The sequence below is a fragment of the Pristis pectinata genome, chromosome 19, assembly GCF_009764475.1.
Source record: "Pristis pectinata isolate sPriPec2 chromosome 19, sPriPec2.1.pri, whole genome shotgun sequence".
Lineage (NCBI taxonomy): Eukaryota > Metazoa > Chordata > Chondrichthyes > Rhinopristiformes > Pristidae > Pristis > Pristis pectinata.
The window spans coordinates 73,727-89,383 of NC_067423.1; the positions used below are offsets into that span (position 1 = coordinate 73,727).

General features: G+C 42.2%; 1 protein-coding gene across 6 annotated transcripts in view; it reads right to left on the reverse strand.

Annotated features, from left to right (window-relative positions):
* Positions 1-439: 439 nt before the first annotated feature.
* The window catches only part of pcloa (piccolo presynaptic cytomatrix protein a), a 528,901-nt gene continuing 513,683 nt past the window's right edge, over positions 440-15,657 (reverse strand). For all 6 annotated transcript variants that reach the window (XM_052034279.1, XM_052034276.1, XM_052034278.1 and 3 more), the window contains one exon: positions 440-3,922. In XM_052034279.1, coding sequence (XP_051890239.1) covers positions 3,749-3,922 — 174 coding nt within the window. In that variant the 3' untranslated portion in view covers positions 440-3,748. The remainder of the gene's footprint in view (positions 3,923-15,657) is intronic.

Genomic DNA, 15,657 nt, shown 5'->3' on the forward strand with positions numbered 1-15,657 from the left:
AGGTATGGAAGGAATACAGGCCTAATGCAGTCAAATAGGATTAGTGGAGATAGGCATCACGATCAGCATGGATGAGGTGGGTCGTAGGAACCCATTTCTGTGCTTATATGATTCTATCATTCCAACATGCCTGCACATGTAATATAATCTGAATCTGCAGTCAAAGGATTGCAGATGCTGGAATCCAGAGCAAGGAACAGAGTGCTGGAGGAACTCTGGGTCAGGCAACATCTGTGAGGAGAAAGGAATTGATGACATTTTAGGTCGAGACCCTGTATTAGTACTGAGTCAGTCTTTGTTTGTCTTGTAGTCCTACTTGGTCTCCTCCCACCCAAACCCACTGCACCATTTTTAATAGCAGATCGTAAAAATAATTTTAAAAAGTACTACCTCTTCATGAAAAAAAGCTGAAGTAACTGAAGAAGGAACTGACACTCAGTTATTTCCAATATTTATTAGCGAGGATAGGGTAACAGCCTTTATACACCACAGTTTGCATCCAGTGTCCCTAGAAACACTCTGTGTACAACCACACAATCAGCACACTGTGATCTTTACATAGAATGTGATTCCAGACAAATTTACAAGCATTATTTAAACCGGAATTATGTGGTATAATTGTCTCTATTTATATATCCTTCATATTGATTTGGCTTTGTCGAGAATCTAGAAGCAACCAAAAAAAAACAAGGACCACCCATAAAACATGCAACATCTACCAATGTAACAGAAATATAGCAACACTTGTCTTAAATCAAGGACAAATGTAATTTATTTTCAAAAAGGAAACAGTGGGTTTGGTGTACAAGTACTGAAAGGTTGACAGCACATACGCAATTCAGCCATCACTGAGGACCTCAGCACTTCACCGCACTCCTGGAACAGTTATACAGAATAGCTTTTTGTGGATTGTTTCAATGTTTTTTTGTCTTTTTTTTTAAAAAGTTTTTTTCTAAACAACAAACATTTCACATCCACATGCTGAATGTCAGACCAAATAAAATTGTTCAAAATCTGCTGTAGAAAAGAAGTTATATTTACATGGTACAAAGGGAACACTTTATCTGCACCAGACAAATGTTTTATTCATACTTAAAGACAACTAAGACACTCATCCATCAGGGAAAGTTTAAAGGATATAGTGTTCACTAAAACAGACATCAAATAGCATTAATACAATTATGTGGAATGAAAGAAACAGTGCCTTTCCTGCTGGTCTACATAGGCTCTATTTCAAGGTATTTAATTACAGTCCCTACAGTTTTCTTACCAACATCACTAACAATTATTTCAAGATAGATTCTTGTCTTTAATGTGATAAAATTGAATACTATTCCCAAAAAAGAAAAAAACAGGAGGATAGTAAACACAGATTCCAGTATCAGACCAACAACTTTGAGTAAAGGTGAACAAAGTTAAATTTAAATCAATCTGTCTTCCTCCAACTTGCATTAAAACTGGAATGTAACCATGCCATTAATCTTATGTCTTCATTGTTTGGTTTCTCATTTTGAAATAAAATAATCCTTTTAAAGGTACTTTAGGAAATATAATCTCATTATGCAAGTACAATTGATGTTCTTTACACCAAGAAATAAAGACAGCTGCCATTCACAATGGTTGCCATTACTGTGATTAGCCATTTGAGCTATAAGACATGCTATGAAATTGCTGTCATCTGGCATGTTTAAAGTATTTTCTCAGTTTTTTGTTTCTATAAAGGACTGAAAACTTTTAGCGAGCAAAATAAATCCTAGGAAATATATTATGGTGTCAGGTGTAAAAAGTACCTTTAATAAAATTTGTTACCCATGACACAATGTCATTTTCATTATCTCTTACATATATAACAAAACTTCTGAGGAATGTTAAAGCCAGGCAGTGACAAGTTGGAGAGAATGTTACCTAGGTTTTACTGCTGCAATTTTATTTTTACTTTGACATAAAGCCTGTGTAAGCAAGCAAAAGGAATGAATACTTTTGAAGAAAATTTGGTGCTGTACAGTATTCTCCAGTAACTGATTAATCTATGAGCCACACTTTTTTTTACAGTGAGCTTTATGTGTAATACCAGCACAATTTTTTCTATTGTAAATGCTGCATGTAACTGCATTGGAGTGCAACGTAAGAAAACATATACAATGTGCTTTTACTCATGTTTAGTCGCAAGCTCCCTTCATTTTTAGTTTAACTGTTGCATCCAAAATTTGTAGAGTCCATTTTGCATAGAGTACCTCCAGTCACAGAGTAAATCTTATTTTAATATATATGTGCATATATATATATATATATATATATATATATATATATATATATATATATATATAATGCGCATTTATATATAGAACAGACCATACACACTTTGGAAGCATATTTTAAACTCTTTACTGCACAATTAGCCTTCTGGATTGGCTCTTTACTTCCCACCCCTACACACTCAATGTATTTACACAACTGAAAATTTGCATATGAAATGAAGCAATAATGGAATTCAATTAAACATTAAATACTTTAATAGCTGCACAACTAGTTGAATTGTGGCCGTGCCCACAATAAGTAAGGAACCAATAGCAAGTCAGGATTTAAAAAAAGAGCCCCTCAAGCACGAGAATAATATGACAACTGTGTTGCTAAGTGGTTATGATTTCAGATCTTTCAGATTATTCCTGGCCAGATCTGGTCTAGTCATGGCAGGCTTGCACTCAATACGAATGTCTCTGAAATATAATTCCAGGCACTTAATCACTCTAGTCAAAAAACCTCACTCTTTTGCAAGTTTAGCAATGTTTGCACATTTGCCATCAAATTCTTTAAACAAAGGCTTTAAATCTTGAAGAAAGAAAGAAGTTAGGTGAAGAATTTATAAAGTACCTAGAAAATATCAAAATTAAGAATGATTTGTGATTATCTCCAACTTCCCATCAAGCAATTATGCTGACAACTTTAGACAAAACCATTCAGTCTTCTTCTTATCAATAAACCACTTCCTATTTTTTTTGCTTGTAATTCATATCTACAGTCCTTCACCTGAGTATGTCAGAGAATTACAGTAATCCACCTAAAGACCAGAATTCAGCATTTCAAGACCACATTCAACCTCAGCAGAAAGAGGCTTTGAAATTTCAACATTTGCCCCATGTATAAACTCTGAATCATACAGCCATTACCTTGCTCCGTCAATCACCATATTGTTTAAAAGTAACAAAAACCTGAATACTTTAATTTCAGAGATAATTTTTGGAACATTAGAAATTTTCTCACACTATCAAAAATACTGCAAGTTTGTGTATATTTGTGACTGGATATCAGGACAATACTGATATTTTCATATGAAAAAGGGAGTTTTCGCACAGTAGGGTGACATGGTTATATTAATTTTCTGTGCCTATTAAGGCTGATCTTCACAACCCCTCCACCTTACAACACAGATCTGTTCCAACACTTCCTTTGCCTTGAATGGATTCCATATAATACATCAGTATCTGCCCACTGTTGTACGTTAGTCCCTTCAACATTTTCTTTATATTTTTGCTGTTTAAAGGTGTTATGTATTTTATAACCTGGTTTCTTACTTGCAAATGCTGTCACTTTGAACCACCTAAGACTGGACTGAACTAGACTCTGGGGAGTCATGATGGCCACAGTATAAATAGACTGAGACACAATCTCTTTCCCTTTGAGAAGTTCCAAACTGTTCAACAGGACAGCAGCAAAGAGCCAGATTTCAACTTTCCACTTGGTGACCAGGTCAGTTTTGCACATTAAACCCAGACGTAGCTCCTCGTTGACTCTCAGTTGAGCTGACGAGCAGCTTGTGCCAGTTAACCACTCTCTTCCTGAGATCCACTTTGTCAAGCCAGATATATGCCTCACCAATCAGCGTCTTCCTCATGAATTTCCCACCATTAGAGACAAGTAAAATCTAAAACAGAGAAAGCAAATGCATAATCCTATCTTAATGGAGGAGACCAAGTACAGTTTAAGAGAACAATAAGGTAAGAAAAATCAGCAGAAAGCCAGTTTACCCCTCAAGCTTGCTTCACTATTCAGTAAGACTATCGCTGATCTAATCACTGGCCTCAACCTTGCTTTGAGCATGACCTCTGCAACCCTGGTTCTTTGTAATCTAAAAACTATCTTTGCCTTAAATATACTTAATGATTTAATGTCCACAGCTCTCTAGGAGACTGAACTCCAAGGATTCGTAAAAGATTCAGAAAAGAAATCCTATCTCATTTTAATTTTAAATGAAGCATTTTCAACCATCTTCAGTCATAAGTGTTAAGTGGATGATCCAGAGCAGTTTGCTTCTGACATGTCGGGACAGAAGCCACTTCACTGCTCAAACCTGTTGGGAATGGCTAAGAGCTGTGGATTGAGTTCTTTTGAGGTGGTGACAAAGATGATTGATGAGGCAGTGGATGTTAGAACATAGAACAGGACAGCACACGAACAGACCCTTCAGTCCACAATGTTACACTGAACTAATTAAGCTAAAGTCACAGAATTAAACTAGTCCCTTCTGCCTGCACATGGTCCATATCCCTCCATTCCCTGCATATTCCTGTGCCTGCCCAAGAGCCTCTTAAATGCTTCTTTCATATCTGTCTCCACCACCGCCCCTGGCAGTGCATTCCAGGCACCCACCACTCTCTGTGTGGGGGGGAAAAAAAACTTGCCCTGAACATCTCCTTTGAACTTTCCCTCCTTCACATTAAATGCATACCCTCTAGTACTGGACATTTTGACCCTGGGAAAGAGATACTGGCTGTCTAGATTTCTCATACTTTTATAAACCTATCAGGTGTCCTCTCAGCCTCTGCCACTCCAGAGAAAACAACCCTAGTTTGTCCAACTTTTCCTTATGGCACCTGTCCTCTAATCCAGGCAGCATCCTGGTAAACCTCTTCTGCACCTTCTCCAATGCTTCCATATGCTTCCTATAATGGGGAAACAAGAATAGAATGGCCTAACCAGAGTTTTATAAAGCTGCAACATCCTGACTCTTGAACTCAGTGTCTTGACTAATAAAGGCAAGCCGCCATATGCCTTCTTTACCACACTACATGTTGACTACATGGACTTTAATAAAGCATTCGACAAGGTCGCTCATGGGTAGGCAGTTCCAGAAGTTGAAGATGCATGGGAACCATGGTGACTTGGTAGATTGGATTCAACATTGGTTTAGCTACAGAAGGCAGATGGTAGTGGTGGAGAGGTGTTATTCTGACTGGAGGTCTGTGTTCAATAGTGTCCTGCAGGGATCAGTGCTGAGACTTCTTTTGTCTGTGAAAATGTATAAATGAGTGAAAATGTAGATGAGCTGATTAGTAAGTTTGTGGATGATACAAAAATTGGTAGAGTTATGGATAGTGAAGAAAGTTGTCAAAGGATAGAGCAAAGTATAGATCAGTTGCCGATATGGGCAGAGAAATGGAAGATGGAGTTAATCCAGATAAGTGTGAGATGTTTCACTTTGGGAGGTCAAATGTAAGTACATAAATGGCAGAACCCTTAACAGCATTGATGTAGAGAGGGATCTCCCTGAAGTTCATAGTTCCCTGAAAGTGGCAACACGTAGATAGGGTGGTAAAGAATGCATATGGCCTGTTTGTTAGCCAACCCACTGTCCATGCCTGTATGTTACCTCCAATACCATGAGTTCTTATCTTATGTGAGGGACTTTGTTGAGTGCTTTCTGGAAGTCCAAATACAGTACATCTGCTGGTTTCCCTCTATCTACTCTGCCCTGGAATGAGTGGTGAAGATTAGGTGAAAGACTAACCACTAAAGCCCGTGGACTCCCACAGCTGCCTTGACTTTACTCCTCTCACCCTGTCTTCTGTAAAGGTGCTATTCCCTTTTCTTAGTTCCTTTGCCTCCATCACATTTGTTCCAAGGTTCAACTCTGGTGCCTCTGAAATGTCCTCCTTTTTCCTGAAATATGGCTGTCCCTCTGCCATAGTGGATGGAGCGCTCAATCACATTTCCTTTATTTCCTGCATATCTGCTCTTACCCCATCTTTTAAACACTGTAATTGTACCAGCCTTTATAGCTTCCTCTAGCAGCTTGTTCCACGTAGCTACCACACTCTATGTGAACAAGTTTTCCCTCACGTCCCCTTTAAACTTTTCCCCTCTCACCTTAAATCTGTGCCTTCTAGTTTTAGACTCTCCAACCCTGGGAAAATACTGTGACCATTCACCCTATCTATGCCCCTTGTGATTTTAGATACTTCTATAAGATCACCCGTTAGCCTTCTACTCTCCAGGGAGAAGAGCCCCAGCATATCCAGTCTCTGCTTGTAACTCAAGCCCTCCAGTCCTGGTAATGTCCTTCTGAATCTTTTCTGCAACCTCTTCAGCTTAGTGACATCCTTTCTATAGCCCGGTGAACCAAACCATATAATACTCCAAGTGCGGTCTCACCAATGCCTTGTATTGATGTAACATGACATGCCAACTCTCATACTCAGTGCCCTGACTGCTGAAGGAAAGCATACCAAATTCCTTCTTCACCACCCTGTCTACCTGTGTGGTAACTTTCAGGGAACCATGCACTTGTACCCCCCAGGTCTCTCTGTTCTAGAACACTCTCCAGAGCCATGCCATTTACTGAGCATGTCCTGTCCTGGTTTAACTTCATAAAATGTAATGCTTTGCACTTGTCTGAGTTAAATTCCATCTGCCATACCTAACTTCACTTTTCAAATTGTTCTAGATCCTGTTGTAATCTTAAATAACCTTCTTCATTTTGGTATCATCCTTAAACTTACCATGCCCACTACATTTTCATCCAAGTTGTTAATATAGGTGACAAATAAAAGTGGACCCAACACTGATCCTTGTGGCAAACCTCTGGTCACAGGCCTCCAATTTGAAAAGCAACCCCTTCACTACCTCCCTCTGACTTCTACAACAAAGCAAATTTTGTAACTAATTGATTAGCTTACCCTGGATCCCTATAGGGCCAGACAAATTTGGCTCTAATACTGAAGGCATACTCCTTGAATTGAGATGCTTTAGGGCAGCTGAAACAGTGATATTATTTCTTGTCCAGCAAAAGCAAGACAAATCCAATCAGATTAGTTGCCATGACATGAGTGCTCCCTCAATCAGCAGCAAAGTGGTAGAAGGTGCTGTCAATAGTACTGTCAAAGAGGACCTTTTCACTGATGCACAATTTGTATTTTGCTAGAATGTCTCACCTCTGGATATTATAGCATTTTTCAAACACGGCTAAAAGACCTGAAGTCCAGAATGAAGTTGACTATTCCTGACATCAAGACTGTATTTGACGGAGTGTGATATCAAGGATCTCCAGTAAAATTAAAATCACTGGAAAATGAGGGGAATATTCTTCATTGATTGGCATTATGAATAGCACAAAGGAATATGGTTGTGGTGTGGACACCAATTAATGTCAGCCACGGGGCATTACTGCATGTGTTTCATAAGGCAATAGTTGTTGAATCAATGACCTTTACTCTATCAGAATTGGGCATGTCCACTGATGATTACATCGTGTTCAATTCATTTAGCTAATTCCTTATATAATGAAAGTCCATGGCCCAGTGCCAGCTATGGTCTCAGGGTTATACTCTGACCTCTGAGTCAGAAGGTTATAGCTTAAGGATGCACTCTAAGGTCTGGTGATCAAAAATTTACGCTGATCCTTTGCCTGGAGAAATGAAGCCCTCTAGTTTCATTTGTTTTACAGATGAAGCATTCTGCCTCTCAGGTAGAAATGAAACATCACTTGGCTGTATTTTGAAGAGTAAGTCAGTTATCTTCAGTATCACCTCCTAATGATAATTGCTTATAAATAACAATGCTGCTCAATTGTGTTTGTTCACATGGGATTTTATGTTTGATCATAAGTGCATAAGTACATTGTCTTCAGTCTCTCTCACAAACTCTGTTTCCTCTCCGCTGTCTGCAACTGAACCAGAATTATTGCAACTTTGGTGCCCATAGTTTACCCTGAGACAAGTTTCAATCTGCATATCCATATAATTACTGAGATTAATTAGTCCAGGCATCATATCATTGCCCAATCCCATCCCACCACATTGCCCCCTCTCCCTCAGCTTCATTGCTGCTAAATCCCTCATTGATGCCTTTCAACTTGACTATTCCAATGCACTCCTTGATCTCTCCACTCTATTTTTGGTCAAACTGAAGTAATGTGATGCTCATGATTTAACCCTTTCCAGGTCTTATACACTGAACACCATGTGTTCATTGATCTTGCTTCAGCAATAGATTTTAAAATGCTCATTTTGAAATCCCTGTGTGCCTCTCTCTTCCTTTTCTCTCTACTCCAGTTCTGTAACTTTCCAATATATCTGCCCTACTACAAATTTTGCCCTCTTGTTCATCCCAGAATTTAATCATTCCAGTGTTGATGACTACACCTTCAGATGCCAAGACCTAAGTTCTGAAAATCACCGGAACCGATTACAGCGGGATCAGAAAGGAAAGGAGAAAGCAAAAGGGAGCATGAAGAAAGACAAGCAGCTAACATAAAAGATCACTCAAAGATGTTCTTTTGGAATGTGATCAGGAAAAAGGTTATAATTGGAGAGGTGGGGTTGATAAGAGATGAAAAAAAACACTCATGATAGCAGTGGAGATGGCTGAAGAACTAGATGAGTAATTTATATCAGATTTTAATGAGATAAATACTGCTGGATTCTCAGCAATGGGAGGCATAGTCGAGATTCTGAATGGGATAAATATTGATTAAAAAAGACACAAAAGATTAGCTGGATAAAGCACCTCATCCAAATCGGATGCATTCTCAGTTGTTGAGGGAGGTAAAGGAGGAAATTGCAGGGGGAATCCCATAATCTTCCAAATGTCAGTAGATTTAGGGGTGCTACCTAAGGACTGGATAACTTCAAATGATACATCCTTGTTCAAAAAAATGTCGCAAGGATAAACTAGTAACCTCAGTGGTAGAGAAAGTTCTAGAAACATTAATCATTGACAAGATTAGAAGTCACTTTAAGTATGAAAAAGTTAGTGTGGATCTATTGAAGACAAATCATGCGTAATTAGTTTGGTCGTGTTTTTTCAATAAAGCAACGAGAGGGTCGATGAAAGAAATGGAATTGATACATAAGTGCACTTCCAAAATATATTTGATAAAGTGCCAAATAATAATATCATCATCAAGACTGAATCTTGTAGGATAATATGGTTGCAGCCACATGGATAAACATTGGCAATCAAAGGGGAAACAATAGTGATGGCAGGTTGAAGTTGTTATAGAACCATACAGCACAAAACAGGCCCTTCGGCTCACCATGTTGTGCCGTCCATCAAACCATCCTCACACTAACTAACCCCTTCCTCCCGCATATCCTCCCATCCCACACTCCTCCATATGCCTATCCAACAAGCTCTTGAACCTGTTCAATGTATCTGCCTCCACCACCACCCCAGGCAGTGCATTCCATGCACCAACCACTCTCTGGGTGAAAAACCTCCCCCTGACATCTCCCCTGAACCTCCCACCCATAACCTTAAAGCCATGCCCTCTCGTCTTGAGCATTGGTGCCCTGGGAAGGAGGCGCTGAGTAATACAGAGTAATACAGCTTGGAAAACAGGCTCTTTGGCCCAAAGTCCACAACGACCAAGATGCCGACCTATCTAGTCCCAATTGCCACATATGGCCTATATCCCTGTAAACTTGTTCTTTAGAATTGGAGTGAAGAGTGGAGTGAATTCCTCACAGATCAGCACAAGTACCATATTTTCCTTAATAAATAAAAATAACAGACGAGTGCCAAAAACAGAATTTCCAAATCTGCAGAGAACATGTACTTTGTAGGAATTGCAAATTGTGAAGTGATGTCAGCAGGTAAGGCGCAGGCAGTTTAAAAAGTGGGTTAAAAAAAACGGAGGTTTCGTGGGTTTCGCTTCGGCAGACGTCGGGACTTCGGAGCAGAGGTTTTTCTTTTTTCATAGGGTTTTTATAAGGTTCTTTTTTATAAGTTGTTATATAAGTTTTAATCGGGAATAGTGGGGGCTGGACTGCGCAGGTGCGTGATGTCAGCAGGTAAGGCATGAAAAGCAAACCACCATATCCAGCGGGTAGCGTCAGAGCGGGCAGCAGAGTGAGAGGGAGCAGAGTGGTTGGGCTTTGGCTTAAAGGGCTTAGGCGTAAAGGGGCAAGGTGGGTGAGTAGCTGGTGAGTCAGTAAAGGTAAGGCTTTACCTGTTACCTGTTTATAAATTTTTAAGTAGGAAAAACTAGGAGGAAAAAAAAGAATTAGTTCAGATGGAGGACATGGTGGTGTGCTGCAGCTGCTTGATTTGGGATCCCGTGGACCTTGCTGTGGTCCACGATGGCCACATCTGCAATAAGTGTTTGAGGCTGGAGGAACTTGGGCTCACAATCGATGAGCTGGAGTTGCAGCTTCAAACACTGTGCAGCATCAGGGAGGGGGAGAGTTATGTAGATACTGTACATCAGGAGATGGTCACCACCCCCCCCCCCCCCCCCCCCCCACCTTAGAGCAGGTACTTCTGGAGTCCAGGAAGTAGATAGAAGGGTGACTGTCAGGGGAGGGAAAAGGAAAAAGAAAACGAACAGGCAGATAGAGCAGAGGACCCCAGAGGCTGTTCCCCTCAGTAACAGGTTTTCTGCTTTGGAAGCTGTTGAGGGAGATGACCTGCTGGGGCCTAGCAGCAGTAGCCAGGTCTCTGGCACCGGGACCGGTCCTGCTGCTCAGAAGGGAAGGGAGGAGAAGAGGAAGGCAGTAGTGATAGGGGACTCGATAGTCAGGGAAACAGATAGGAGGTTCTGTGGCAGTGAGCATGAATCCCGGATGGTATGTTGCCTCCCAGGTGCCAGGGTCTGGGATGTCACTGATCAGGTCCACAGGATTCTAGAGCGGGAGGGAGAACAGCCAGAAGTTGTGGTTCATGTTGGTACCAACGACATAGGTAGGAAGAGGGATGAGGTCCTGAAAAGTGAGCTTAGTGAGCTAGCTAGAAGGCTGAAGAACAGGACCTCAAGGGTAGCGATCTCGGGATTGTTGCCAGTGCCATGCGATAGTGAAGGCAGGAATAGGAGGAGATGGCAAATAAATGCGTGGCTGAGAAGTTGGTGCAGGAGGGAGGGTTTTAGATTTTTGGATCATCGGGATCTCTTCTGGGGAAGGTGGGACCTGAACAGAGAGGACGGGTTACACCCGAACCTGAGTGGGGCCAATATCCTTGCAGCCAGGTTTGCTAGGGTGGTTCAGGAGGATTTAAACTAGATTGTGAGGGGGAAGGGAACTGGAGGAGTAGGTCAGAGGAAGAAGGGGATGGGGAAAAGTCAGATCTGATGGGTAGAGAGGCTTTGAGGAAGGAGAAGCAGAGTACAGGCTATAAAAGTAGTAAGGTGGATGGGCTAAAGTGCATTTACTTAAATGCAAGAAGCATCAGGAATAAGGGGGATGAACTGAGAGCTTGGATAAGTACATGGGACGATGATATTGTGGCTATTACAGAGATATGGCCGACATCGGGGCAGGAATGAATATTGAATATTCCTGGTTTTCAGTGTTTTGAAAGGGATAGGGAGGTGGGGAGAAGAGGAGGAGGGGTGGCGATACTGGTCAGGGGCACTGTTACAGCTGCAGAAAGGGTAGATAATGTAGAAGGATTCTCTCTAGAGTCTGTATGGGTGGAAGTTAGGAACAAGAAAGGAGCAGTTACCCTCCTGGGAGTATTCAATAGGCCCCCCGGTAGCAGTAGGGATACTGAGGAGCAGATTGGGAGGCAGTTTTTGGAAAGATGCGAAAATAACAGGGTCATTATAATGGGAGACTTCAACTTTCCAAATACTGATTGGCACTGACTTAGTGCCAAAGGTTCAGATGGGGCGGAGTTTGTTAAGTGTGTCCAGGACAGATTCCTGACACAGTATGTTGACAGGCCGACTGGAGGGAATGCCATATTAGATCTAGTTTTAGGTAATGAACTGGGACAGGTGACAGAACTATGGGTGGGTGAGCATTTGGGGGACAGTGACCATTCCTCCATAACCTTTAGAATTGTCATGAACAGGGATAGGAGCAAAGAGGACAGGAAGATATTTAATTGGGGAAAGGCGAATTATGAGGCTATAAGGTGAGAACTTGGGAGTGTAAATTGGGATGACATTTTTGAAGGGAAATAGACAATGGAGATGTTTAGGGATCTTTTGCAGGATGTTAGGGATCAATTTGTCCCGGTGAGGCAGAGAAGGAATGGTAGGGTGAAGGAACCGTGGGTGACGAGAGAGGTGGAACAACTAGTTAGGAAGAAGAAGGCAGCATACATAAGGTGGAATCAGCAAGGATCAAACAGGGCTTGTGAGGAATATAGAGTAGCAAGGAAGGAGCTTAAGAAAGGGCTGAGGACAGCGATAAGGGGACATGAAAAGGCTTTGGCAAGTAGGGTTAAAGAGAATTCCAAGGGTCTTTTCTAGTATGTGAAGAGCAGAAGGATGGCGAGAGTCAAGGTAGGACTGATTACGGATAAAGGTAGGAAGATATGCCTGGAAGCTGTGGAAGTGGGTGACGTTCTCAATGAATACTTCTCTTCAGAATTCACCAAGAGAGGGGTCTTGATGATGCTGAGGACAGTGTTGGTAAGGGTAATGTTCTAGAGTATGTAGATATTGAGAGGATGTGTTGGAGTTGTTAGAAAATATTAGGACAGATAAGTCCCCGGGGCCTGATGGAATATTCCCCAGGCTGCTTCGTGAGGTGGGGGAGGAGATTGCTGAACCGTTGGTTAAGATCTTTGAGTCCTCGTTGTCCACGGGGATGGTACCAGAAGATTGGAGGGTGGCGAATTTTCAAAAAAAGTAGTAGGGATAGTCCAGGAAATTACAGACCGGTGAGCCTTACGTCTGTGGTGGGTAAGCTGTTAGAAAGGATTCTAAGAGATAGGATCTATGAGCATTTAGAAAATCATGGACTGATTAGGGACAGCCAGCATGGCTTTGTGAAGGGAAGATCTTGCCTCACAAGCCTGATAGGGTTCTTTGAGGAGGTGACCAGGAAGATTGATGAGGGTAGTGCAGTGGATGTGGTCTATATGGATTTTAGTAAGGTGTTTGACAATGTTCTGCATGGTAGGCTTCTTCAGAAGGTCAGAGGCCAAGGGATCCAGGGAGGCTTGGCCGTGTGGATCCAGAATTAGTTTGCCAGTAGAAAGCAGAGGGTTGTGGTGGAGGGAGTGCATTCAGATTGGAGGGGTGTGACTCGTGGTGTCCCACAGCGATCGGTTCTGGGACCTCTACTTTTTGTGATATTAATGACTTAGATGAGGGGGTGGAAGGGTGGGTTAGCAAGTTTGCAGATGACACAATGATCGGTGGTGTTGTGGATAGTGTGGAGGGCTGTCGAAGCTTACAGAGGGGTATTGATAGGATGGAGAGCTGGGCTGACAAGTGGCAGATGGAGTTCAATCCGGAGAAGTGTGAGGTAGTACACTTTGGAAGGACAAACTCCAAGGCAGAGTACAAGGTAAATGGTAGGATTCTGTGCAGTGTAGAGGAGCAGAGGGATCTGGGGGTTCATATCCACAGATGACTGAAAGTCGCCTCACAGGTAGATAGGGTAGTTAAGAAAGCTTATGGGATGTTAGCTTTCATAAATCGTGGGATTGAGTTTAAGAGCCGCGAAGTAATGATGCAGCTTTACAAAACTCTGGTTAGACCACACTTATATTACCGTGTCCAGTTCTGGTCGCCTCATTATAGGAAGGATGTGGAGGCATTGGAAAGGGTGCAGAGGAGATTTACCAGGATGCTGCCTGGATTAGAGAGTATAGATTATGAGGAGAGACTAAAGGAGCTAGGGCTTTACTCATTGGGGAGGAGGAGGATGAGGGGAGACATGATAGAGGTATACAAGATATTAAGAGGAATAGATAGAGTGGACAGCCGGTGCCTCTTTCCCAGGGCACCAATGCTCAAAACAAGCGGAGATGGCTTTAAGGTAATGGGTGGGAAGTTCAAGGGAGATGTCAGATGGAGGTTTTTCACCCAGAGAGTGGTTGGTGCATGGGATGCGCTGCCTGGGGTGGTGGTGGAGGCTGATACATTGGACAAGTTCAAGAGATTGTTAGATTAGCATATGGAGGAATTTAAGATAGAGGGATATGTGGGAGGAAGGGATTAGATAGTCTTCGGTGTGGTTTGAAGGGCAGCACAACATGGTGGGTGGAAGGGCCTGTATTGTGCTGTATTGTTCTATGGTTCTATAGAATAGTAATAGACTTCAAGGAGAATTAAACGGGCTGGTGAAATTTAATGCTGAGAAATGCAGTGTTGCAATATTGACAGGAACACAGAACATTACAGCATAGTACAGGCCCCTCAGCCCACGATGTTGTGCTGACATTTTATCCTGCCGTAAGGTGTATACAACCCTTCCCTTCCACATAGCCCCCCCATCTCTCAATCATTCATGTGCCTATCTAAGAGTCTCTTAAATGTCCGTAATTTATCTTCCCCCACCAACTCTGCCAGCAATGCGTTCCACGCACCCACAACTCTCTGTGTAAAAAAACTTAGCTCTGCTATCCCCCATAGACCTTCCTCCAATCTCCTTAAAATTATGCCCCCTCGTGTTAGCCATTTTTGCCCTGGGAAAAAGTCTCTGACTGTCCACTTGATCTATGCCTCATCATCTTGTACACCTCTATTAAGTCACCTCTCATCCTTCTTGTCTCCAAAGAGAAAAGGCCTAACTCACTTAACCTATCCTCATAAGACATGCTCTCCCATCCAGGCAACATCCTGGTAAATCTCTTCCACATCCTTCCTATAATGAGGTGACCAAAACTGAACACAATACTCCAACTGTGGTCTAAACAGAGTCCTACAGAGCTACAACATTACTTTGCGGCTCTTGAACCCAATACCCTGATTAATGAAGGCCAGCACACCATATTGCCTTCTTAACAAACCTAGTGACCTGCGTGGCAACCTTGATGGATCTGTGGATGTGGACCCCAACTGCCCTCTGTTCCTCCACACTGCTGAGTCCTGCCATTAACCTTGTATTCTGCCTTCAAATTTGATCATCCAAAGTGTATCACTTCAAACTTATCTGGGTAGAGCTCCATCTGCCACTTCTCAGCCTAGCTCTGCAACGTATCAATGTCCTGTTGTTATCTACAGCAATCTTCTACACTATCCACAACATCACCAACCTTCGTGTCAGCTGCAAACTTATTAACCCACCCTTCCACATCTACATCCAAGTCATTTACAAAAATCACAAAGGGCAAGAGTCCCAGAACAGATCCCTGTGAAACACCACTGGTCACCGACTTCCAGGCAGAATACTCTCCATCTACTACCACCCTCTGTCTTCTATGGGTGAGCCAGTTCTGAATCCACACAGCCAAGTTTCCCTGAATCCCATGCTTCCTGACTTTCTGAATGAGCCTTCCATGAGGAACCTTATCAAGTGCCTTACTAAAATCGACATACACCACATCCACTGCTCTGCCTTCATCAGTGTGCTTTGTCACATTCTCAATGAATTCAATCAGGCTCGTGAGGCACGACCTGCCCCTCACAAAGCCATGCTGACTGTCTCTAATCAACCTATGCGTCTCTAAATCCCCATAATTCCTATCTCGAAGAATCTTCTCCAG